At 36.6% G+C, this 26,778-nt stretch overlaps 1 protein-coding gene across 1 annotated transcript in view; it reads right to left on the bottom strand.

Moving 5' to 3' along the window:
* TMEM135 (transmembrane protein 135) overlaps positions 1 to 26,778 on the bottom strand; it is a 242,098-nt gene that overhangs the window by 210,187 nt on the left and 5,133 nt on the right. The window contains exons 2-3 of the mRNA XM_046016049.1: positions 3,056 to 3,183; positions 640 to 732 (exon numbers count right to left, since the gene is read on the bottom strand). Of these exons, the coding sequence (XP_045872005.1) occupies positions 640 to 732; positions 3,056 to 3,183 (221 nt within the window). The remainder of the gene's footprint in view (positions 1 to 639; positions 733 to 3,055; positions 3,184 to 26,778) is intronic.

The raw sequence follows: 26,778 nt of genomic DNA, 5'->3' as shown, positions 1-26,778 counted from the left end.
TCTCTGGGATAAAGATGGAAATCAAAGCAGTTCCCAGTGATGAAAACGGTATTTACAAGATGGTAATAATTCTTTCGGGCAAAAGCTTTACCTTCAACTGCTTATCCAACTGAATAATTTATGTAACAGTTTGTAGCATTTTATAGAAATCTTATTATGTCACAGGAAACATTTTCTGGTTTATATGAACAAAAAAAATTTTTAGTGAGAAGATACCTTAAAAATAATAATTGACTTAACAGAGGTCAATGAGCTTGAAGTAAATTAGAGATGTAGATAAAACTACATTAATGTTCTTAGGTATGACAGTGGTATTGTGGTTATGGAAAAGATCTTTACTTAGATTTGTGTATACCCTGTCTTAGGCACATTCGAGAACTCTCTCATTTTTTAGCAAACGAAGACCAAAGGGTATCATTGTTCTATAAAGTCAATCTTTATATTTTTACAGGTTTAATAAACATACATAATAATATTAAAATAAAATTAAATTTTGCATCAAATATTTGCAAGACTAAAAACACATGTGAAAATATTTTTCATCCCTGGACTACAATAAATAGTAAGTTAAAAAAAAATTATTTGCAGTGGAGGACAGTAAATCAATTCTATTAAATATGTACATATATAAAATTTTACCTGCTTTTTCTTTCAATCAGAATGGCCACATAAGATGCTGGTAAAGCGGCACCAAAGCCAGGACTCCAAGAGTAGAATTTTCCAAGTATCTTCCTGAAATTCAAATTTGGAATGTTTGTATGAAATTGCTATGTGGTTATTTCAGTTATTGCGAACAGAAATTCCCCTTCTCAGCCCACCCTCTACCTAATGTCCCCCTGCACCCCAAATTCAACATGTCCATAACCAAGCTCATCAGCTCTTTTCCCCTTTCCCATGAATTTGATCTCTCCTCTATTTTTCTAGGTGAATGGAATCAATACCTACCTACCCACTTATGTGCGATGCTTTGAGACATCCTGAGCTTCTCCTTTTCCTTTTCCCCCACACATTAAATCATTCCCTTAAATTTCTCCATACACAATTTATCTCTTAAATTCCTCTCCAACCTGCCACCCCTGCCTCAAATTAAGTCCCTCACCATCTCCTATTCTGGTTACAACAGCAAACTGATAGGCATCTCTCTCCCATTAATTTAGTCAGTCAGATCCATTCACACAATCCCTAGATCCAATACTACTCACGATGCAAACCCTCTACATTCTCAGCTGCCTTAGGTATCAAATGGGAACAATAATACTCCTTGTCTCATACAGTTGTTATGAGAACTACATGAGGTATTTCCTAGCACTGTGCATGGAAAGTGTGAGGAAAATGTTGGCTGTTGTTATGATTACTATTACCACTATTATTTTTTAACACATGATAAATATTCAGCAAATGTCTCCCCTTCTTTGCTTCAACAACCCTTGATAACTTTTCCTTATAGTACTTATGGAAGTATTTTATATTTTTTAGCTTTGTGTGTGTGTGGAAGTATATATATAATTATTCACTTACTGGGATATGTCCCTTGAAAATAAGAACCTACAGAGTATCTCACACGCTATAAATGGTCATTAGCTGCTTGGGTTTCTTGAAAGACCAAAAAACATATTTGGAAACATTAGGAAATTTTTTTTTCCTGTCAAAGACTGGATGTTCCTAAGAAAGGGATAAGCAGCACATAAAATTTGTAAGAAATGATCTGAACAAAGTTGGCCAATTGCTAAATAACACATTATAAGAAAAATGTATGTACATACACATAAGGATTAAAAATCCCTGATGAAATTATATTTTTAACTGAAGCTTAGCTTTAGAAGAATTAGAAAACCAACAGAGCATATATAGCATGGGTATTTCTAAAATGAACATCAGAAACCTTTGGCCTGAGAAAACCAGAAGTGATTTTTCCCCTCCAACATAAAATCTACAAAGGCCTTAAGAAGTTATTGAATGTAAAAAATTAAAGAAAAATAACTCAAGGAGACAGTTACAGGAGGACCACAGATGTTATTTTAAGTAATATAACTATAAACCCAGTAAGTGTTTTGCATTTCCACAATTTTGTGAACCAAACAGGTTCACAGAACTTAAAAGAAATTTGCTACAATAGCAATTTATGATTACTGCAATGTTTTAAGACTTAATTATCTTGGAACTTTATTTTTAGTGTGTGAGCAAGTATTAGAAACTTTCCAGAGAACATTTGATAGAGTTTCAAGTTAAAGGCATGATTTTTTTCAGTAGTATAAACCTTATCAATTATTTTCTGCATAATTTAAAAGTTTATAAATATTAAGGTACCAAGGGAAAAAAAATTTGTAAAAGACATATGAAAAATATCTTTTTAACTATAGTTAATATATACCTACAGAACTACTCTGAGCCACACTAATATGAGAAAAATGTAAATTTATTATTTTAATTTGACAGTTTTAAGAAAAACACTAGTTTGGATTTTCAACAATCAAGAGGAAAAATGATAAGTAAATATATAATAAACATGTTAGGTGTGTATCACTGCACAAAAAACTGAATTCCAGCTGTATCTAAATCATAAGAAGCATGTGACACGGGTAATCATAAGACTTAATCAGGACCAAAAGTTCCATTAATAGGATATTCCAGAAGTTAATTTACTGTTGTACATGTAAACATGAGCATTTTATAGTCCTTTTGAAGTCTACTCACTGCATGTGGACCTCACCTATATCATGGATGGGTGCTCTGAATTCCTGATCCAGGAAATTAAAAAGCTAAGAAATTCTAATCAACAACTTGGTAGATACAGTAGGCCTCAGAAAATGCATGACACACCAAAACACTTTTGCTCTATAATCTCTGCAATAATTTTTAAAGTTTATATTACCTCTTTAGGCCCAGAGGCCCACAACTCCTTGTTTAACAAGCTCTCTTTGAGATAAATAAATGTCTTTGATGGAGAAAAAAATATACAAGCAGTGACCTGCACAACATTTATAAAAACATCCGTTTGTTTCAGTTTCAAAAAAGGAATCTGTAATAATCTCCAGTGGTGATTATGAGTACCAACCTTAAAATGCAAAAGAAAGCCATATACAAGGCCCCATTAGCAGTCAGAAATGAAGCAGACTGTAGGATCTCAGGGAGTAGTTTGTGTAAATAATAGTCTAACTTTCGTTTCCGGAGAATTGCTGCAATCTGGAAAGAGAAAGGCTTTTTTGTTTAATTCAACCAATTTTTCCCACTTAAATTAGCTCTTAAGTGAAAGGTACTGCTAATAGCATACATTTTAAAAATAAAGTTAAAACTGATATTTTACTGGTTCCTCTCTAAAAATACAATTTCTGGGATGAAAAAGAAGACACTTTAATTTATTGAAGATATAATGGGTAAATTATACACCAAGAAATTACAACATGGGTCATAGAGAATAACTTCCAAATGTTGTGATAAGTATCTGTAAATCTTGAGAACAGTTTTAAAATGAATAATGGAAAAAACCTTTTTAAATGGGAAAAAAAAAAGCACAATTCAAACAGAAATTGAATATCAAAACAAAAATATTTTACAGGTATTATCAGCCTGGACATTAGAGAACTTCAGTGATAGAAACCAATGAAATTCATTCAGCTATTCAAACATGACTACTGTGTGACAAAACCATGATATGAATACAGAAAGTAAAAAATAAAATTCATGATTTCTGGCCCCCTGGAGCCCATTTAAAAAAAAAAAAAGACTGAGAATCTAATCTACTATAGGTTTGTCGGTACCACAATGTTACCAGGACATGGAAACAGGAAGAAGTTCCTGACCAGAGGATGTATACAGAATCCTGTAGAGAAGTTAGTCACAAAAATATTTCATAAAGATATCATCCAATGAGTCTTCATGACTTATCTTTTAAATTTAGATTGAAAACATATTTATTTTCAGTGCTTTTTGTATGTGAACTATGAATTTAAAAGAAAGGTTTCAAGATCAAAACGAACCAAAAAAGCTCTGAAATTAATGATATTTAAAAATCAAGACGTGGCTCAGTGGGTTAGACCGCTGCCTTCGGCTCAGGTCATGATCCCAGGGTCCTGGGATCGAGTCCCGCGTCGGGCTCTCTGCTCAGCAGGGAGCCTGCTTCCCTCTCTCTCTCTCTGCCTGCCTCTCTATCTACTTGTGGTCTCTCTCTGTCAAATAAATAAATAAAATCTTAAAAAAAAAAAAATCAAGACATAAAATCTAAGTATGTATTGAGTACACTATTAATGTTAAAGGTTATAAACAGAAAATGAAATAAAATATGGTATGATAAGATATGGATAGAGATTCAAGAATGGCTAAGTTTTAATAATATAACACGAAGTACCTTGGAAGTTTATCAAAGAGTGAGTTTAATACAGGGGTAGGCAGCCGTTTCACTGCAAAAGGAATATGAGTTATATCTGGAAAAATAGAATTTTCACAGGCCACAGAGAAAAAATACTTTTCTATCATGATAAAACAATGTATCAAAGGGACAAAAATTAAAACCACATAATTAGGGAATAAGGTAGGAGGTATAAGAAAGGGCAGGACTGACTTGAAAGAAGACTAGAGAACTCTCTATTCCCTCCCAGATAACACTTTTCCTAAGGTCCATGATCAACAAATCCAATGGCCTCTTCTCAGTTCTTTCCATACTCCACCCCTTAGAAACCTCTGAAACTGATCTTCTCCTACATCATTCAATTAAATAAATTGTTATTAAGAATTATGCCATACACAGGAAAAACAATGATGAATATCTAATCTCTGCCATCAAGGAACATAAAATCTTGATAAAGAAATAGACACACCAACAAGAAACTATAACATGGTGAAACGCCAGACTGGAGGAAAAAGAAACTGCTTTAGAAATAATATGAAATATTATTTAGAAATATGAATGACGAAAAGGAGATGGGACTGGGCAAGTGATGGTGTCTGAAAGATATCACCAAATTTTCTAAGACAAATCTTGACAGAGGTGCAATTTTGACCACAGAGGTTTCTACAGTTTCCGTGACAATGCATTCTTTTCATTTTCCCATTGTTATCTCTAAATCCTTTTCCTTTGTTAGCATTTCTTCCTCAGATTGCTACGCATTTCACATATGCTCTCTCCCATGGCATCATCTATCACCTCACAGTAGGAATTATTACTCCAACCTCTTGCCTAAATTCTTTTTTTTTTTTTTTTTTAAAGTGACCAGTGCCCAGCCTCAATGCCACGTCCCCCAGAAGTTCAAAACAGCAGCATCCTGGGCTTCTTTTTTTTTTTTAAAGATTTTATTTATTTACTTGACAGAGAGAGATCACAAGTAGATAGAGAGGCAGGCAGAGAGAGAGAGAGGGAAGCAGGCTCCCTGCTGAGCAGAGAGCCTGACGCGGGACTCGATCCCAGGACCCTGAGATCATGACCTGAGCCGAAGGCAGCGGCCTAACCCACTGAGCCACCCAGGCGCCCCTCTTGCCTAAATTCTTAATCCATACTTCAAATATCCATCCTTCTTGGTCATATCAAGAAATATGTACCACAGGCATTTAAAAAATCAGCATGTCCAAAGTAGAACTCATTACATTTCTCCAAAATGCTCTTACTTATAAGTTTCCCCCCTTATTACATCCACCCAATTACTCAGGAACAAAACGTTGGTGTCATTTTCAATCACTCCCTGATCCTCAACAACCATCTCATCAGTTCTTTTTTTTTTTTTTTAAGAATTTTTCTTTTTAAATTAATCTGCATACCCAACATGGGGCTCAAACTTGAGCTGGCCAGGTGTCCCAACCATATCATCAGTTCTAATGGTTTCCTAGTATCTTCAGGTTTTGGAATGTAATGTCTCTTTCATTTTAGACTTAATAGTGGGCAGAATCAGCAACTCTGTTATATATTCAAGTAGATATCCAAAAAAAAAAAAAAAAAAAAATCCCCTCTGTTCCTGTAAAGGAAGAAACAAAATTATCCCTATTTGCAAATAACCTGATTGTCTAACATAGAAAAAGAGAAAATCCCAAACAATATACAAAATAAAAACAAACCAACCAACAATAATAAGGCAGTTCAGCAAGGGCAAAGGATACAGATAAACATACAAAAATCATCTGTAGGGGCTCAGGTCATGATCTCTAGGTACTGAGATCAAGCCCCACATTGGACTTCCTGCTCGGCGGGGAGTCTACTTCTCTCTCTCTCCTTCCCTCCCTCTTTGCCCCTTCCCACCACTTGTTCTCTCTCTCTCTCTCAAATAAATAAAATCTCTTTTTAAAAAACATCTGTATTTCTATACAAGAGCAATCAATATATAGATACCAAAATTAAAAATACAATAGCATTTACAAATCATCAAAAAATAAAACACTTAGAGAAAAATCTACCTGTATAGGATTTGTATGCTCAAAACTACACAATGCTGATGAAAGAAAGCAAAGATGGATTAAATAAATGTTTTGGACTAAAAGACTCAGCATGTCAATTCTCCCCAAAGTGACACAATATCTATCACCATCTCAGAAAGATTTTTGCAGAGATATAGGCAAGATTATCCTGAAATTTATACAGAAGAACAGAAATTATAAGAGCTAAAACAATCTTGGGAAAGAGAATAAAGTAAATCAGTCTATCCAATTTTAAGACTTATTAAATTCAAAGAGCAACTGGGCTTTGTGTTATTGGCAGAGAAATACACAAATACGTTAATGAAATAGAACAGAGAACCTAGAAATAGACCCACACAAATACTTCCAACTAAAGACTTCTCAACAAATGGTGCTAGAGGGGCGCCTGGGTGGCTCAGTGGGTTGAGCCGCTGCCTTCGGCTCAGGTCATGATCTCAGGGTCCTGGGATCGAGTCCCGCATTAAGCTCTCTGCTCAGCAGCGAGCCTGCTTCCCTCTCTCTCTCTGCCTGCCTCTCTGTCCACTTGTGATCTCTCTCTATCAAATGAATAAATAAAATCTTTAAAAAAAAAAACAAAAAAAACAAATGGTGCTAGAGCAACTGGATATCCACAGGCCAGACAATAAAAAGTAAAAATGAAAAAACAACCTCAACCTAACTCTGGCAGTTCACACAAATTTAACTGAAAATAGATTACAGACATAAATGTAAAACATAAATTAAAAAAGCTTGGAGGGGAAAAAATCAGAAAATCTTGGGAATTTAAGGCTAGGCAAAGAGTTCATAGACATGAGACCAAAACCATAATTCAGGGGCGCCTGGGTGGCTCGGTCACCAAGCCTCTGCCTTCTGCTCAGGTCACGATCCCAGTATCCTGGGATCAAGCCCCACATCGAGCCCCATATCAGGCTCCCTGCTCAGCAGGAAGCCTGCTTCTCCCTCTCCCACTCACCCTGCTTCTATACCCTCTCCTGCTATGTCTCTCTCTGTCAAATAAATAATTTTTTAAAAAGCATAATTCATAAAAGGAAAAACTGTACATTACACTTCATAATTAAAACCTTTCCTCTTTGAAAGACATGTTAAGAATATAAAAAGACTAGCTACAGAATAGGAGAGGATACTTGTAAACTACATATACAGCAGAGGACTAGAATCTAGAATATATAAGGAAATCTCAAAACTCACAGTAAAAAAGTTATGCATAAAGTGGCAAAGATATGAACAGACATTTTACTGAAGATGAGCAAATGGCAAATGAGCACACTAGCCATTAAGGAAATGCAAGTCAAAATCACAATGAGTTATCACTATACAAACATCTGAATGGCTAAAATTTTAAAATACTGGAAACACCAAATTCTGGCAAAAAAGACAGAGAAATTGGATCACTCATGCATTACGAAGGAGAATGCAAAATGGTACAGTCATTCTGGAAAGCAGTTTGACAGTTTCCTGAAAAAATATATAAGCCACTATCATATGATGCAGCAACTACCATTTATCCTAGAGAACTGAAAATATATGTTCAAAAACCTGTGCCCAGATGTTATAGCAGGTTTTTTTTTTTAATCTAATAGTCAAAACCCAGAAAGGACCCATATGTCTTTTAAGAAGTGAATGATTTAAAAAAAAAAAAAAAAAAAAAAAATGGCGGAATATCCATGTAAGAGAATACTACTTAGCTCTGAAAAAGAATAAATGAGTGATACATGAAACAATCTTAATGAATCTCATAAAAAATATGAATAAAAAAGGCCAATCCCAAAACAATGCATAATGCATAATTTCACTTATGTAACATTCTTGAAATGACAAAATTATGGAAATGAAGAATAAAGTACTGGTGGCCCAGGGATTAAAAGGAGGGAGGTATAGGAGGAAATGGGTATTGCTATAAAGGGCAACCTCAGGGATCCTTTTGGTGATAGAGATGTTCTATATCTTGTCTATGTCAATGGCAGTATTTTGGTTGTGACATTTTACTATCATTTAGCATCACTGGGAGAAACCAAATAAAAAGTACAGGGATTCTCTATCCATTATTTCTTACAGCTGCATAAGAATCTACAATCATCTCAAGATAAAAAGGTCAATTAAAAAAAAAAGCAGTCATCCACATGGTCGATAGGTAAATGAAATATGCTTATCATCATTAGTCTTCATTGCATCAAGAAATAGGAATACACACACATCAAAATGACTAAAATAAAAAGAACTGATAATGCAAAGTACTGATGCGAATGAAAAAATTGGAAATGTCATATATTGCTGGTAGGAGTGTAAAACTGAAGAGTTTCTTTACCACCTAACAAAATAAAATGTATGCTTATTCTATGATCCGGCAATTCCTCTCCTAGGTATAAATACTCAGAAGAAGAAAGTGCTTATTTCCACCAAAAGTCATATTAATAGCACTATCTGTAATTACAAATACTGCCAAAAACTAAATATCCATTAACAATGAAGTGGATAAATTGTATATATTTGCAGTACTAGTATACCAAACTATACAGTCTATTGCAAGAAACAGAAAAAATCTTACACAAAACATGAGAAATAACGTAGGACCTTATCATCACTGAGCTCTAATCCAGAACTTCCAACCAGGGTTTACAGGTGGCCAAAACACTGATCCTCTCAACAGTTTGGGTAGTCTGGCCTAGTCGGTTGCAGAGCACAATAATACACATCTCAGTTTACCCTAGTGTGGCACACAATCACTCCTAGGTATACTACCATGTTAAAAAAGCTTAGGAAACACTGATCTCACCATAAAATGCTACCAGGCAGTAACAGCACATGTACATGTATATAAAATCATTATCAGACATTCACAGGCACCTTCGTAAATATATTTTATGGCAAAAAATATGTTGTAATGTTAGTGAGTTTTGACCAACAAATTCCATACTAAGTAATTCTTAGGAATTTTCCAAATATACTTAAATTTAGCTAAATACAGATACATAATAGCACTATGATTAAAATGGTAAATCTCTGTTTGTTTTAGTTATATAATCTAGTTTTAGAAGATTATTTAATGACTAGGAAAAAATAAATCAAAACATATACAGTGAAAATGTAGACTACAAAGCATTATTCTTTAATAAACACAAGGAACAAATATGAGAATGTTGTACATTGGTATTTCTAATTGTGGCAACAGATTATTTTAATCTTCTTTTTGCTTGGGAGTATTTTCCAGAAATTCTACCATAAGCATATGATATATGTGTAAATGAACATATATGAGAACAAGTATGAGAAATGGGGATTGGAGAGGGGCGCCTGGGTGGCTCAGTGGTTTAAGCCTCTGCCTTCCACTCAGGTCACGATCTCAGGGTCCTGGGATAGAGCCCCGCATCAGGCTCTCTGCTCAGTGAGGAGCCTGTTTCTCCCTCTCTCTCTGCTTGCCTCTCTGCCTACTTGTGACCTCTCTCTCTGTTAAATAAAATATTAGAAAAAAAAAAAAAAAGAAATGGGGATTGGAGAGAGATGAATGAGTATAAGAAAATGGGGATGAGTATAGAAAAAATAACCTGAACAAGAGACAGAAATAAATACCATGATGGAAGTACAAAGTATAGAACAAGAGACAGAAATAAATACCATGATGGAGTACAAAGTAATCATGAGATACAATTTTTAATTTTAGCTCTATAACTAATAACTGCCAATACATTGTTTAGATGTATTTCTTTAGATTTCAGTTTCCTCATTTATTAAAGAGACTGAATTAAATGACACATGAATGACATTAGCCAAATGGCAGAATACGAGTTTCCAGCACTCAAACCCTTGCAGAAACATCAATTTGAATAACTACCCACGCATGAAAATACCTTCACAAAAGCTAAGGATTCCAGGTAAGAGATTACAACACATGGATAGAACACAGAAATAAGAAAAGACACACTGAAAAGGGTAGGAAAGACAATCTCACATTATGCGTATCACCTGACCTCCCAGTCCAGGCAAACCAGTGTGGAGAGAGACGCCCACCCAATAAAAGAAGAGTGAAGTGAGCATCCAACTTCACCACAAATCTTAGAACCAGGCCTGCCCTAGTAAAGTCAGGCACAAGGCCAACCCACACCAGCTGTAGACTCAGGCTCAAGACCCATCCCAGCAACAGCCTAACTTCCAAGAAACCAGGCACTAAAGCTCCAGGGACCAAAGCTCCAGGCCCAACACCAACATCCAAGCCACAAGGCCTATCCCCAATAGGCCCAACCACAAGGCCCACATCAGTGAACCTAGGCTCTGGACTCACCCCCAAAACAACAGACCAATCTGCCTGAAGACTTCAATAGCAAATCCATGCATAGGCTTGACTAAAAAACCTACCCAAAATCTCTGGATAGTTTGCACAGTGAAGGGCTTTCACCACAGGAGTCAGAGTTTGGAGACTGGAAATGATACCTACTTCTTCAAATGCACACATATCAAAACAAAATCACAAGGAATACAAATAATCAGGAAAACAAGGAAACAAAATAAAACACCAGTAACCAATCCTAAGATAGAGATCCATGAACTACCAAAGAATTCAAAATTGTCATGTTAAAAAAAACCTCAGTAAATTACAACAGAACAATACAACTAAATGAAATCAGGAAAATAATGCATGACCAAAATGAGAAGTTCAACAAAAATGAAAAGAAAAAAAGAAAGAGAGGAAGGAAGGGAGGAAGGGAGGAAGAGGGGGAGGGAAGGAGGAAGAGAGAAAGGAGAAATAGAAAAAAAATTTCTGGAGCTGAAGAAAACAATGACAAAACTTAAAAAAATTCCACAGTTAGCTTCAACAACAGACTAGATCAAGCTGAAGAAAGAATCACTGGGGTCAAAGACAGGTCATTTGAAATTACCCAGGTGGAGAAACAAAAAGAAAAAAGATTGAAAAGAGTGAAAAAAGTCTACGAGAATTCTGGAAAACAAGTCAAATAAATTAGCATCTGGAAATCCCAGAACGAGTTAAGAAAGAGAAAAAAACAGAAACCTTACTTAAGGAAACAGTAACTGAAAACATCCCTAATTTACAGAAGGAAAGAGACATTCAGAACCAAGTAGCCCAAAGAACCCCAACTATATTGACTATAAAGAGATTTTCAGGTGGACACATTATAATCAAATTCTCAAACGTCAAAAAAAATTTTTTTTTATTTTAATCCCAGTACAGTTACCCTACAGTGTTATATTCGTTTCAGGTGTACACTAAAGTAATTCAATGATTCTATACATTACTTAGTGCTCATCATTGTAAGTATACCAAAGAGAACTGAGAAAGCAGTAAGAGAAAAGCAAATCACTGTATACCAAGGAACCCCAAAATAAGTGAATTTCTTAGCAGTATTCTTGTAGGCCAGAAGAGAGTGGGATGATACATTCAAATTGCTGAAAGAAAAAAACTGCCAACCAAGAATACTTTACTTGCCAAAGCTGTCCTTCAGCACATGAAATAAAAACTTTCACAAAAAAACAAAAGGTAAGAGAGAACATCACTAGAACTGCATTACAGGAAAAGCAGAAGACAGTTCCTCAAGCTGAAATGCAAGGACATTAATTAGTATCATAAAAACCTATGAAAAATGTAAAACTCAATGGTGAAAATAATGCATCGTCAAATTCATACAAATATATAGTCAGGTATTTTAATGCTGTCATGGTGCTGTGACAGTACCAATTCAAAAGTACTGACAGTACTAACTATAAAATAAAGATCAAAAGATAAAGTATTTAAAATAACTACAGCTATAAAAATATATTGAAAGACACATAATACAAAAAGATTGTCACTACAAAAACATAAAATGAGGATGAGAAGTAAAGGGTAGAGATTTTATATGTGACTGAAGCTGTCAGCTTAAAATAAACTGTTTATAAATATGTTTTATATTAGCCACATGGTAACCACAAAGCAAAAGCCTATAGTTGATACAGGAAAAATAAAGAAATCAAAGCATGCCACCACAAAAAAAAAAAAAAAAAAGTCATCAACTCTCAAAGAAAAGCAGCAAGAGAGAAACAAAGGAACTACAAATAGTCAGAAAACAATGAAAAAAATAGCAACAGTATGTACTTCCTATTAATAACTGTTTTACATGTAAACACACTAAATAATACTACCAAAAACACAGAGTAGCTAAATGAATTAAAAATAATAATAAAAAAATTAAATTAAAAAACAAACAAGACCCAAAAAATTCTGCCTAAAGAGAAAACAATCTTGGAAAAGAAAAGCAAACCTGCAGGCATCACAATTCCAAACTTTAAGTTATATCTCAATGCTGTAGTGATCAAAACTGTATGGTCCTGGGCCAAACCCAGCCATATAGATCAAGAGAACAAAAGAGAAAACCCAGAAATAAACCCATAATTATACAGTTAACTAATCTTCAACAAAGCAGGAAAGAATATCTCTTGGGAAAAAGTCTCGTCAATAAATGGTGTTGGGAAAACTGGACAGCAATATGTGAAAGAATGAAACTGACCCACTTTCTTATACCATACACACACGTGGAGTTTAAGAAATGAACAAAGGCGGGGGCGCCTGGGTGGCTCAGTGGGTTAAGACCTCTGCTTGGTTATGGTTATGTCTTGGGTCATAGTCCCAGAGTCCTGGGATCGAGCCCCACATGTGGTTCTCTGCTACACCCTCCCTCTCTGCCTGCCTCTCTGCCTGCTTGTGATTTCTCTCTGTCAAATAAATAAATAAATAAATAATCTTTTTTTTAAAATTAAAAAAGAAATGAACAAAGGGACAAACAAAAGAAATGAGCATAGGGATAAAGAGAAAAAGAGAGACAAACCAAGAAACAGACTCTTAACTACAGAGAACAAACTGATGGTTATAAGAGGGGTGATAGGTGGGGGATGGGTTAAACAGGTGATGGGAAATTAAGGAGTGAACGTTGTGATGAGCACCAGGTATTGTACGGGAGTGTCAAATCAATATATTGAACACCTGAAGCTAATATCACACTGTATGTTAACTAACTGGAATTTAAATAGGAACTTTAAAAAAAAAGGATCAAACAGACGTTTCTGAAAAGAAGATACGCAAATGGTCAACAAGTATACAAAAATATTTTCAATACCACTAACCAGGAAAATGAAAATTAAATCACAATGAGATACCACTGTGCACCTGTCATAGTGGCTCTTATCCAAAAGACAAAAAAGTGGTTAAGTGCTGCTAAAGGAGTGGAGAGAAGGGAATCCTTATACATTGTTGGTAGGAATATAAATTTGTATGGAAACACTGTGGAGGTTCCTCAAAAAATTAAAAAATAGAATACCACATGATTCAACAATCCCACCTCTCAGTACATATCCAAAAGTAAATGAAATCAGTATCCTGAAGAGATATCTGCACTCCCATGTTCTTTACAGCATCATTCACAAGAGCCAAGATATAAATTCAACCTAAGTGTCCATCAATAGATGGTCAAAGAAAGCATGGTATACTTATACAATGGAATATGACTAAGCCTTAAAAGAGGGAAATTCTGTCATTTGTGATAACATGAATGAGCATGGAGACATTACATTAAGTGAAATAAGCCAGGAACAGAAGGACAAATACTGCCTGAACTCACATGTGAATTCTAAAAATGGACGAACCCAGAAAAGCACAGCAGAATGGTTACCAGTGGCTAGGGGGAAATGGGATGATGGTCAAAGGATACAAAGTTGCAGTTATGTAGGACAAATAAGTCTACTGAATCTACCACACAGCATAATGACCAATGTTAATAACATGATACTGAACACTGGAAACATGCTAAGAAAGTAGATTTCATATGCTCTCATCAATGTGAGGAGATGATATGTTAATTAGTTTGACTATAGTAATTATTTCACTTGGTATATATATATATATATATACGCACACACATATATATATAAAATCATCATGTTGAAAAATACTATGTATATCAAAACATCCTGTTGAAAGATAAAAATTAAAGGTCAACACTGAAAAAAATGACGCTAAGAGTTCTTTTTTCCCCACTTCTAAAACTGTATCTTTTTTAAAAAATAAATAGTACTGGAAGAACTGGATATCTGTGTAGAACATAACATCAACCTTGATCTCTGCCTCATACTATACAAAAAAATTAGTTTGCAATGAATCATAGACTTAAATTTGAAGATTATATAAACAGTAAAGTATCTAGAAAAAATACAGGAGAATATCTTTATGAACACTCCTCTGCCAAAAAACAGAGGCAGCATTAAGGACAGGCCATGGGGGAGGGGGGAGGTTAGTTCATATAGGACAAGTATGGTAACCAATCTGACTAACACAAAGACTATATACTGAAGTGTGATGCAAAAATTATAATTATGGGCCCCCAATTTAGGAGTTTCTCTTTATAAAAATATCACTATTAAACATCTATCAGACCTGTATGCATTTAATTTTGTTCACTTATATTCCCTTGTCTGTTTCCCCACGTGATTAATGCAGCACATTCATCATAGAGATAGCTGACTAGTATTCAGATTACCGTCTATGGCCATGGAACAGAACAAAGCTAACTGGCCCTCAAGGTGGCCAACTCCATGATCTTTGCCCTATTCGCACCAAACTCCAATTCAGCAGTTTTTCTTAGCGCCAACGCTTGACACTAACTCTTCTAGAAGACTACTTCTAGAGGGGCTGAGAAATCTAGTTCCTTTGGGAAATAAGAATTCTTCACGATAAGGATGTCTGGATAGTTCAGTCTGTTAAGCATCTGCCTTCAACTTGGGTCATGATCCCAGGGTCCTGGGATGGAGTCTGGCATTGAGCAACCTCCTCAGTGGGGAGCCTGCTTCTCCCTTCTCCCTGCTCATGCTCTCTGTCAAATAGATAAATAAAATCTTTTTTAAAAAATTTAAAAAAAAAGAATTCTTCACAATAACAAAGAGATGGTTTCATGTTTTATGTATTTAATCTTTCTTTAAGTTGTCACTAGCAAATAATGATTTATTTAAAGCAGTGTCTCTCAACCTTGACACTACCAATATTGGGGACCAGGTTATTTGCTGTTGTGGCGGACTATCCTATATATTAGAAGATGTTTAGAGCAACCCTGTCTTCTATTCTCTAAATGCCAGCAGCATGCTATGTGCTGTGACAACCAAAAATGTCTACAGGAATTGACAAACGTCTCCTAGAAGGCAAAACTGCCCCATATTGAGAATAACTACTTCAAAGAAAACAGCATAATGAACTTGTATTTTTTAAATGTTTTACTAACAGAATATTTATTTTCTTAATTTAACAAACTGCTCTAAACACCATACAAATGTTAACTCACTTAGTCTTCACAGCAGCCTATGAGATGGGCATGATCATTATCCCCTCTCATAAGAAAATAAGAAAACACAGGCACAAAGAAATCACGTTGCCCAAAGTCACACAACGAATTAAGTAGCAGAAGAAGGACTGAACTCCAGGAAGTGGCTCCAGAGTCCATGCTCTAAACTGCCATGCCTGATGCTGAAGTCAGACTATTCTAAATGTGGACAAGTATCATTTCGCCATAGTGCATGTTACAAATAGAAAGTTATGACTTGCTATGCCCTACAGGAGTTCAGGCTGCCTATCCTGAAAGAAAAAGGTACAAAAATATAGGGAAAACACAATAACCTAATAAGATATTCATAAATGTGGGGTACACACACATGTGTGTGGTATATCAGTGTGGGGTATATATACTGGGGGTATATATATATATATAATCAGTGACCGAACCTGGGGGAAGACTAAATGAGGCACGATGATGGCTCCAGAGGTAGAAACTACATCCCCATGTCCACAGAGCAAAAGATGAAAGATAGCAGAAACACAACATTACTACCACTAAGTCAGTAGGTCAAAAGAACTAATCCTAACAGAGGAAAATAGCACCAGCCACTTGTGCAGTTAATGTTGCTTGCTTTCTTCCAACACGTCAGTACTTTTTAAATAAATCAGATGACAAATATTAAGTAACTAGCCGAGTAACTAGCACATGTAGGAATCTTAAAATGTTAGTTTCCTTCACTCTGCACAATCACTCCCTGCCCCCAACCCCAGTTCCTTTTTGTGTTATGCAGGTTTAAGTATTTTGCAGAGATATCTGTCTCTAGTAAGAAAGATGTTTGAAAAAAATAAATGGCGATTGGGGCGCCTGGGTGGCTCAGTCGGTTACGTGGCTGCCTTCAGCTCAGGTTATGATCCTGGGGTCCTGGGATCGAGCCTCACATGGGGCTCCCTGCTCAGTGGAGAGCCTGCTTCTTCCTCTCCCTCTGCCTGCCGCTCTGCCTACTTGTGCTCACTCTCTCCATTTCTCTGTCGAATAAATAAATAAAATCTTTTAAAAAACAAAAAATAAATAAGTAAATGGCGATCACGAATTCAGTCCCTGTTCTGCCTTCTCTTGTAACAGGATTGTCAGTGAGCCCTGTTGCTCAACTATAGATCCCAACATTTAAAATCAGAAAGAGACAAGACTGGTTAATTCATGCTCTAACTAAAACCCACCGTGTTATTTCTTATCACACTTTCTTGAGTCACTGAGGAAGATATTTTGTAATAACTGGAACATTCCAACCACCAAACAGACCAGAAAAGCCCTGACAGCAATAGAATGCCTAGAACACCACACCCCACTCATCCCCTTCCCCGCTCAGGGTCACCACTGAACACATGCTAACCCCAACCCACGTGCTCTCTGCCTGCTCTCCTGCATGCACCCACCCCCAATCTCTCTCAATAAATCTCCAAAGAGGTTGGTTTTTAAGACTTGAGCCTGACACCTCCCTTCCATTGCCAGCACCTAAAATAATTTCTCCCTTTCTCTTTTCCAAAACCTCATCTCTTGAGTGCTTGGCTCAACCCAGAGCTGTGCTCTCTATTTGTCCAGACCCCTCAGGACTCCCCTGGATGGAGCAGCTGGCCAAGGAATGCATCAAGGCTTTGCCCATTCATTTCCTGACTTAGAGACTGTAAGGGAGCCATTGGTAACAGGATCAGTAGATGTTAGAGGAGTGTTCACTATAACCTAAATGGTCAGGAAAAAGCTGTTAAAAAAGAGAAGTTACACGCTCTCCATGAGAATCAAAACTAAACCGCATTTTCACAGCACCAACAGATTGAAAATAAAAAACAGAACTTCAATGAACAGAACTAGAGAGGGATCTTCATCCACAGAAGAGTTCCTGTATTTCGTCTCTAACAAATTTCAAAGCCTTTTGAAAAAATAAGACCTCGGGCGCCTGGTGGCTCAGTCCATTGAGCGGTTAGCTCAGGTCATGATCTCAGGGTTAAGAGATGAGCTCAGTGCTCTGCAGGGAGTTTGTTTCCCCCTCTCTCTCCCTCTGCTCCTCCCCTCATTCATTTGCACTTAGAACTCTCTCCAAGACAGATAAATCTTTAAAATAAATAAAATAAATAGGGACAACTGGATGGCTCAGTGGGTTAAGTGTCTCCCTTCAGCTCAGGTCAATATCCCAAGGTCCTGGATTGAGTCTAACATTAGGCTCCTTGCTCAGGAGGGAGCCTGCTTCTCCCTCCGCCGGCTCTGCCTGTCACTCCCCCTGTCTGAGTTCTCACGCTCTCTCTCTAACAAATAAATAAAATCTTTTGGTAAACAAATAAATATAAAAAATACGACCTCATTTTTAAAAATATTTAGAATAAAGGAGGTAGAATTACTTTATTGTCACGAATAAATTTATACTGCATGTGCTGGTTAGTTATGTGTCAACTTGACTGGACCACAAAATGCCCAGTTGTTTGGCCAAACATCATTCTGGGTATGTCTGTGAGGGTGTTTCTAGATAAGATGAACATTTTAGTAGATTGAGTAAACCAGATTCCTCAGGTGGGTGGACCTCATCCAATGACCTGAAGACCTGAACAGAACCAAGCAGTTCAGTACAGGGAACTCCTCCTGCCTGCCTTCCTTCAGCTGGGCATTAGTCTTTTCCCACTTTCAGACTCAGGAAGAAACATATCCCCCCCGCCCCCCCACCGCCTGCTTCGGTCTCAAGCCTGATGAGGGCTTTCTCTCCTGTGTCTCCAGCTTACTAACTGTAGATCCTGGGACTTAGCCTCCATAACTGGGTGAACCAATTCCTTTTATTAAGAGAGAGAGAGAGAGTGTGTGTGTGTGTGTGTGTGTGTGTGAGTGTACACATATACACATACTCTTTGGTTATGTGTTTCTGGAAAACTCTGACAAATGCATTACGTTTAAATTGCTTCCAAAATGTTTACTTTTTAAGATTAAAACTATAAACTACAAAAGCTGAATTTAAATACCAGAAACAAAAAAAGACAAGAAACCAAGTATCATAACAGACCAACATTTACATATCTTTTTATAGTTTTCAAAGCTTTTACATATGAACTATCTCATATGTTCCCACAGCAAGTCATGAAGTAATTAAGACAGGATTATCACCTATTTATGGATGAGGAAACTGAGGGTCACACTATAAATCACAAAACAAAACAAAAACTAAAATCTTGTAATTAACACCAAATGCATACACATGCTGCCTCATCAGGTACAGATAACCAAATTAAAAAATAATAAAAATCTAGGACAACTTTGTTAATAATACAAAGCAAATCTTCAAAAGTTTTCCTTAGCTACTTATTATAAGCCTCCCTGTAATGAATACCTTACCATCAAGCATTGGTGATGACCATTAACCTTTATAATATCTCTGCTCTCAATAAAAGGACTACAATGAAATATATATGGAAGTTGACATCAGCTTTAAGATGAACCTAAATATATACTTTACAGATAATATTAAGAAAAAATATGACCAAGAACAAGACTCAGATTAAGCCATATTTACATTACATCCATGTTCCGAACCAAGTAATATTAATATTTTTGGTAATGTACACATTACCTGTAACTTCCACTTACCGATATAACTTCCCAAAAAATTTGTCGTACCCTATCATCTCCTGCATAGTTAAGTACAAATATCAGAGGCTCTAATAGGAAATACCTTAATTCATGAAGAAAACTTCTAAAAGTAGACTTCTCATTGAATTAAAAATTCAATAACAGAATTAAAAAGTAACAGAATTAAAAAGCTCAAGCAAGAGAAATAGGGACAATTTGAACCAGAGAAACTCACAGATATCAGGGGATTGTGCAAGCTAAATACCAAAGTGCTTTACCATTTCTTCATATATTAAATCCCACCCACAGAAGACAAAGCCATTCTCCAAAAGTTTAAACTGCACTTGTATTCACATATTTCTAAAACTTACTCTTGCTGAAGCCTTACTAATTAGTCCCTCAGCTACTTGATAGATATAATATCCCTTACTATTCTTTTGGTGGGATAACCCTGAACCAGAAAAAAGACTTAACCACAAATTTAACTATGAGAAAGAAAAGGGCACAGAAAAAGCTTTAAGAAGATGCTTGGGGTGCCTTGGTGGCTCAGTGGGTTAAAGCCTCTGCCTTCGGCTCAGGTCATGATCCCAGGGTCCTGGGATCAAGCCCCACATTGGGCTCTCTGCTCTGCAGGGAGCCTGCTTCCTCCTCTCTCTCTGCCTAGTTGTGATTTCTCTCTGTCAGATAAATAAAATATTAAACATCCTTGATTTACCTTTAGATGAGTGAAGACAAACAGAGGTTAAAATAGCTTTCCTAATATTTGTATTGACATCTGTAATCTTTTGTAACTGAAAACGTCTGACCACCTTATTTAAAATACAGATTTTTATTATAAAAGAGGTTCAATCTCAGCAAATCTGGTAATCAAGATGTTTATATGGTCTGAGACACCTTATAATTGCCTTGGGTTTCAAGTTTAAATAAGGGTCAAAGTCAAAAGGAAAGAAATCAAATTCTTGGCCAGGATACTGGATTTAAGAAAATCATTAAATACTCTCTGTGAAGTAATTGCCTCTTATTTCTCTCAGTTTCCTCATGGTAAAATTTGGGGTTTGTGCCATAAATGTTAAGCCTAATACATATATACTTAATATATATTCATATATTCACTATAGCTCTTCATTGGGAAAGCTTTCCAAACCCACTATACTAGAAGGATCGTCCTCTTATAACACAGTCTATAAACAACCTATACTCCTTAAAAGCAGTTAGCAACTTCTTATCACAGTTGAAAGAATTTCTTGTCTATTTCTTGTACATTTATCTTCCCCCTTAACCCTAATGTCCAAGTACATCTGGTTCCCCCACCATTGTATTTCTGACACACTGTAGGCAATCTGTAATATGAAGGTAGGAAAGCAAGAGTGGGAGTAAATGAAGACTCAGTAAATACAGTTACATTAACACTGAAAGGGCTCCAAATGGAACTATAAGCCCACTCTGTAATTCAGTCTCATCCTGATGAACTCAGCAACCCCCGTGCTTGAGAGTTTCTGAGACACAGGTGTGGAGGAAAAAAAATTCCCACATCTACTTTCTGCAAGGCTTAGAAATCACGACTGAGGGGGTGCCTGGTTGGCTCAGTAGGTTAAGCCTCTGCCTTCAGCTCAGGTCATGATCTCGGGGTCCTGGGATCAAGCTCCGCATCGGACTCTCTGCTCGGCGGGGAGCCTGCTTCCCCCTCTCTCTCTGCCTGCTGCTCTTCCTACTTGTGATCTCTCTCTCTCTCTCTGTGTGTCAAATAAATAAGTAAAATCTTTAAAAAAAAAAAAAAAAGAAAGGAAGGAAGGAAGGAAGAAATCACGACTGAACAGAACAAACCTCCTTCTTACTGCCAATAAGTACAAAGGTATCCTTTGAGGCAACTCCCAAACTGGATAAGCCCAATCCAAACTGCCAAGATCTAGTTAGAATCAAGAAGCCAATGCAACCTGACAGGTGTAATAAGTCAAAAGACTATACAAAATAAATGGTAATAAGTTGAAAACACTGTAAATTTAGCATTCCTTAAAAGAAACCTGCTCAAATCTAATGATACTTGATCTACCATTCTTCCATCTTTTCACTTTTTTCCCACACACAAATTCATTTTACTGAATATTTTCCAGTGCAGCTAAAAGCCGAATTACATAAAATCTGCTTTCTTTCACTTCAATTATTAATTCTCCTCAGGTATGAGGAAATACTAATATGATTCACCAATAAATCAGGCTCATTAATACTTTTCAACTATACCCTTGTTGCCCAAGGTGAAACAGACTTACATTAAACACAAAGGAAAAAATACACACAAAAAATCTCAAATGACAACACTCTTTGAGAGGAGATAAATTGGTAGGAAAAAAGCTAAGATAAGTGATAAACCAACAGACAATTTTAAAGTTTGACCTCATGTCGAGATTCAAACAAATCTTTAATATGATAGTTTGCTATGATAAAATATTTTAAGACCCCTAATCATAAAAGTATCAACTACCATTATGTGGCTAGTATAGTCCTCAGAAATATAAACATACTTTCCATTGCCATACGACACAAGCAATGCAAGAAATTGTACCAACGTGTTTTGAAAAGAGTCTCCAAAAACTTTTTCTTTAGCTCTTTGTTAAGCAGTCACTTCAATTAATTTCCCTTCCCTAATTATCACCTAGCACAGAACCTGTTAGATAGCCCATTATTTGACAAGCATATTATAATCCTATTGTCAAAGACTTACCACACTTTTTTATCCCTTTTTATGGATATGTTTGTGCTTCAGCTTTTCAATCCAGGTTGTCTTGTCATAATCAATAAAAGCAGTTACTTATATGTATATTGCTTATGCACAAATAGGAGGCAAGATATTTTTCTCTCAAAGTCAAAACTCAAAAAGAAGAAGTCTCCTTGTATTAGTTCACGCCTTAGAAATGTTCATTTTTTGACAGTCTGTTGTCCCATCTTAAGATATTCCTCAGAAATCAAGAGCTCTCTATGCTAGATTGCAAAAGTTAGATTCAAAAATATAAATCATGTAATTGTATCTTGGTGGAAGTGAAATAAACACAAAGGGAAAATGGTATGACATGTAATCAAACAAGCAACAGCCAGATCACATATGATTCTGTAGGCCATGGTAAAGCTTGCACATTAACTGAGATGGAAAACCACCAAAGAGTTCTGTGCAAAAGAATAACAAGTGCCGGTTTATATTTTTTTTAAATATGAGATAAGGGAGCACTGGGTGGCTCAGTCAGCTAAGCATTTGCCTTTGGCTCAGGTCATGATCCTGGGGTCAGTGGATCAAGTCGTAGGGAAGCCTACTCCTCCCTCTCTCTCTGCCCCTCCCCCAGCTCATGCTTTCTCTCTCTCAAATAAATAAAACCTTTAAAAAAGAGAGAGAAAGATAGATATTTTTTATGAAAATACTGGGGTTCAAATATGTTAAGAACCTTGCTCAAGGTCACAAAGCTAATAAGTGGCAACACTGAGATTCAAGCCCATGCTCTTCCTACCTCTCAATATCTCCCAAAACTCCCTACTCAAGATTTCTCTGCAACATTCTCTTTTCAACCTCTTCATACCTCTGACTGCTTCTTTCATTTTTTTCCTGTACTCCAAAAACAAGCATTCCTCAGACTTCTGTTTCTCAACTATCTACCTTCTTGAACTAAGGACCTCTCTTCCTTGTCGACCTACCATAACTTCAACTCTAATCTCTATTCCTATGACATCTTAAGCTAAATCTCTAGCCCCATCTTCTCTCTAGATTAGCAATTCTACATTTCTCAATGCTTCCTGGTCATTCTCCACTCAATATATTGCACTAGCAGCTAAAACTCAATATGTCCCAAACCCATCCAGCATATCTCAATGAAAACAGTTTTTCTCCAAAGCACTAGTTCCTACACATCCCAATAAACAAGGCTTAAAACTTTCCTCTACATTACAAGTGAGTCACTAATTCTAATCAAACAATTCTATATACCTCTGCCAGATTAAGCTTTTTTTTTTTTTTTTTTTTTTAAAAAGGATTTTGTTTATTTATATGACAGACAGAGATCACAAGTAGGCAGAGAGGCAGGCAGAGAGAGAGGGAAGCAGGCTCTCTGCTGAGCAGAGAACCCAGTGCGGGGCTCGATCCCAGGACCCTGAGACCATGACCCGAGCCGAAGGCAGAGGCTTTAACCCACTGAGCCACCCAGGCGCCCCAGATTAAGCTTTTTTTTTAAAGATTTTATTTATTTATTTGACAGAGAAATGACAAGTAGGCAGAGAAGCAGGCCGAGAGAGAGGAGGAAGCAGGCTCCCTGCTGAGCAGAGAGCCGGATGCGGGGCTGAATCCCAGAATGCTGGGATCATGACCTGAGCCAAAGGCAGAGGCCTTAACCCACTGAGCCACCCAGGCGCCCCCAGATTAAGCTTTTTAAAACAGCCTCAGGCATGCCACACTCTGTTAGCAACCTTTAGTGATCCCTACTATGTCAAATCAAATAAAATCCAAATTCCATCTGCCATTCTCCAAAGCATACCATACCCTATTGTACCTGAACGGCTTAGTTTAAGCCATTCTTCTCCCTCATCCATCACCTATTTCTACCTTTCCAAATCCTACCTTTCCTTCAAGGCCAGTAAAATGCCACCTTTCCCAATAAACTTCCCCTTATCTTTCATTCAAATGTAATCTACCCCTAATCTCTCAAACCATTGTGTCCGTACCTCCCAGTATTTATCTCAAAGAATTGGTATTACAGGATATCACACACCTAATCTCCCCTCCTGGACTATAAATTCAATCTAAGAAATACGTCCCATTCATTTTTTTAATTCTTCACCACACACCTGGAACAGGGCTGCTGTAACAGCACCCTGCAAATGGCAGATGTGATAAATAGCTGGTAAACAATAAGGGGACAAATATTCCAAACACTAAGAGTTTAGGTTCAGATATTACAAAACCTAATCATCAAATGTCAGTATCCCCTCCGTTAGTGTGTATTTTTTCATCAATATTTTTTTTTAATGTTTTAGTGTCCAAAGTCCATGACAAATACAATTCTCTAAGTACTAAATAAGAGGTCTGGTTATTCAAAATTATCTGCACCACAGTGAATAACTAGAGTTGGATATGAAGGCAATCTGATGGAAAATCTATCACCACAGAGATTACCAGTATGGATCTGGCTCCCTCACTCCTCCAGGTGAGTTTCTCTCTCTACCAAAATATATTATTTTATTGAAGAGGATAAACTTTCCTAGAGAGAGGACCACTCCTTTGACGTCAAGAGAATTTTCTAGCAAAGATACAAAAGTAAATAATGCTGACATTGAAATACGCACATTAATGGTCAGAAGGCTGTTTAAGTTTTTTTAAATCAACCAAATACCTGTAATCTACTGACTCAGAAACATGAACAGTAATGGATCATAATTACTTAGATCCTACATTCCAACATTTATTAATTTTTATCCCTGATGTATGATAACTGAAGAAGCAAACAATAGTAAAGCAGATATGGCAAGCTACACTGAGACAGTTGCTATAGGGTTGAGTTGAGGAGTGTTTAGTAAGTCAACTTTCAACTGAACACGGTATGCTTGAAGTGCACTTTCCACTCCACAGAGATCAGTCAACAAGAAGTCACACAGGAGAAACAAGTTCAACAGACCCCAAATGTTATGCTGAAACACAGGAAAATTCATAATGAAAGTGCTTATTAAAAAAAAAAATTATTGTTTTATCTCCAAAAGCATAATAACAAATTATGTAAAAATCATCATGTATTTGTTGACTAGACTGATAAAGGGAGTCCCTTAGCTCCACCCCCAAACTACGCTTCAAACAAAACTTTAAGAGACGTTAGTCAATATGTTTACAAATTCCATGATTTCCAAAGGTCAAATAATCCAAACAGCTATTCTCAGTTTAGCAGTCTGTATTCTGCCATGACTTCAGTCTCTTTTTCTTTTTTTTTTTTTTTTTTTTTAGGAACAACAAAAACAAATGGCCTATTAGCAAGAACCTGGAAAAGTCTCATGGTAGGATGCCTGGGTAGCTCAGTGGATTAAAGCCTCTGCCTTCAACTCAGGTTGTGATTCCAGGGTCCTGGGATCGAGACCCACATTAGGCTCCCTGCTTGGCAGGGAGTCTGCTTCCTGCCCCTTCTCTCTGCCTGCCTCTCTGCCTACTTGTGATCTCTGTCAAATAAATAAATAAAATCTTAAAAAAAAAAAAAAAGAAAGAAAGAATTTCGAAACGTCTCATTGCTGGTCTCCTTTAGAAAACCTGCTTAACCACCACCCTTAAAAATTTCGTCTACACTATGTGCCAGAAGCACTTTACATATTATGCCTCATTTAATCTTCACAAAGATCTCCCGAGGGAAAATTCACCATTTCTCCAATACTGCAGACACAGAAATTGAGGCTTAGAGTGACTGGGTAATTTGTCTGAGGTTACCCAGCTAGTAAGGAGTGAGTTACAATTCTAACTTGGGCAATTTGATCCCAGAGTCTAAGATCCTGCCTATAAGCCACACTAAAATACAAAAATCTGAACAGCCTCCTGCAAGTGGAGTCAAGCTTTGGGAGTTTTTTAGAATTACCATTTTTTCTGTAAAATAAAACTATGTGAGAACATTAAGGAAAAAAGGGGGGATCTCAGTCCACCTTAACAAACAGATTTCTTTCGTCAGTGGTTTCCAAGCCTTTTGCAACTAACTGGAGACTGTCCCTAAAATTGTTTTTTTTTTTTTTTTTTTTAATTTCTAAGAATTCCAACTCTTACGTAAATATTTATTCAGTTTAGAGGTGATGAACTGAGAATCGGTTAGATTATATGGCTCAAAGGGAATCAATATTCTATAAATATTTTTGTGGTTTGAAGGTTATAAACGTCTGAAGGTCAGTGAAAAGGCAAGTTTTTAAATCACTCCTTCCCAAAAGTGCAAAAGGTTCTACTTTGCAGTCAGCTACCTGTAAATCCCAGTACTCTAATCTGGAGGTTCTAAAGAAAGTCACTGAGGAAAAGCATATTTGAGAAAGGTCTTAGACCCACCTGAGTAAGTTATGTGAGCAAGTCTTCCTTCTTAAAGAAGAGACCTAAGAACTTGAACAGCATAGCATCCATCCCCTTAAATGGATGGGCAAGTGTGTATTCTAAATTTGTATTCTAAATTACAGATGGCACTAGCTTTCTTTCATTAATGTTAGTGACAGCCTAGGGTTTAAACAGTTTAACACCTGTTTCCTGCATGTGTGTGCATGTGTGTATGTGTGTGTGTGTGTGTATGTGGAAAGGGGTACCACTTGTTGTGAGGCATGTGGTAATAACTAACATTCAAGAAATGAAATATAACATTCTGAAATACATTTTTGGTACATACATAAATCATTAGGATATATTACAGTACATTCAGGATTCTTTAAAAAAAAATACAGGAGGGGCGCCTGGGTGGCTCAGTCGTTAGGCGTCTGCTTTTGGCTCAGGTCATGA

This window comes from Meles meles, chromosome 8 (genome assembly GCF_922984935.1).
Source record: "Meles meles chromosome 8, mMelMel3.1 paternal haplotype, whole genome shotgun sequence".
Taxonomy (NCBI): domain Eukaryota; kingdom Metazoa; phylum Chordata; class Mammalia; order Carnivora; family Mustelidae; genus Meles; species Meles meles.
This window is presented reverse-complemented; position numbering and strand designations above follow the sequence as displayed.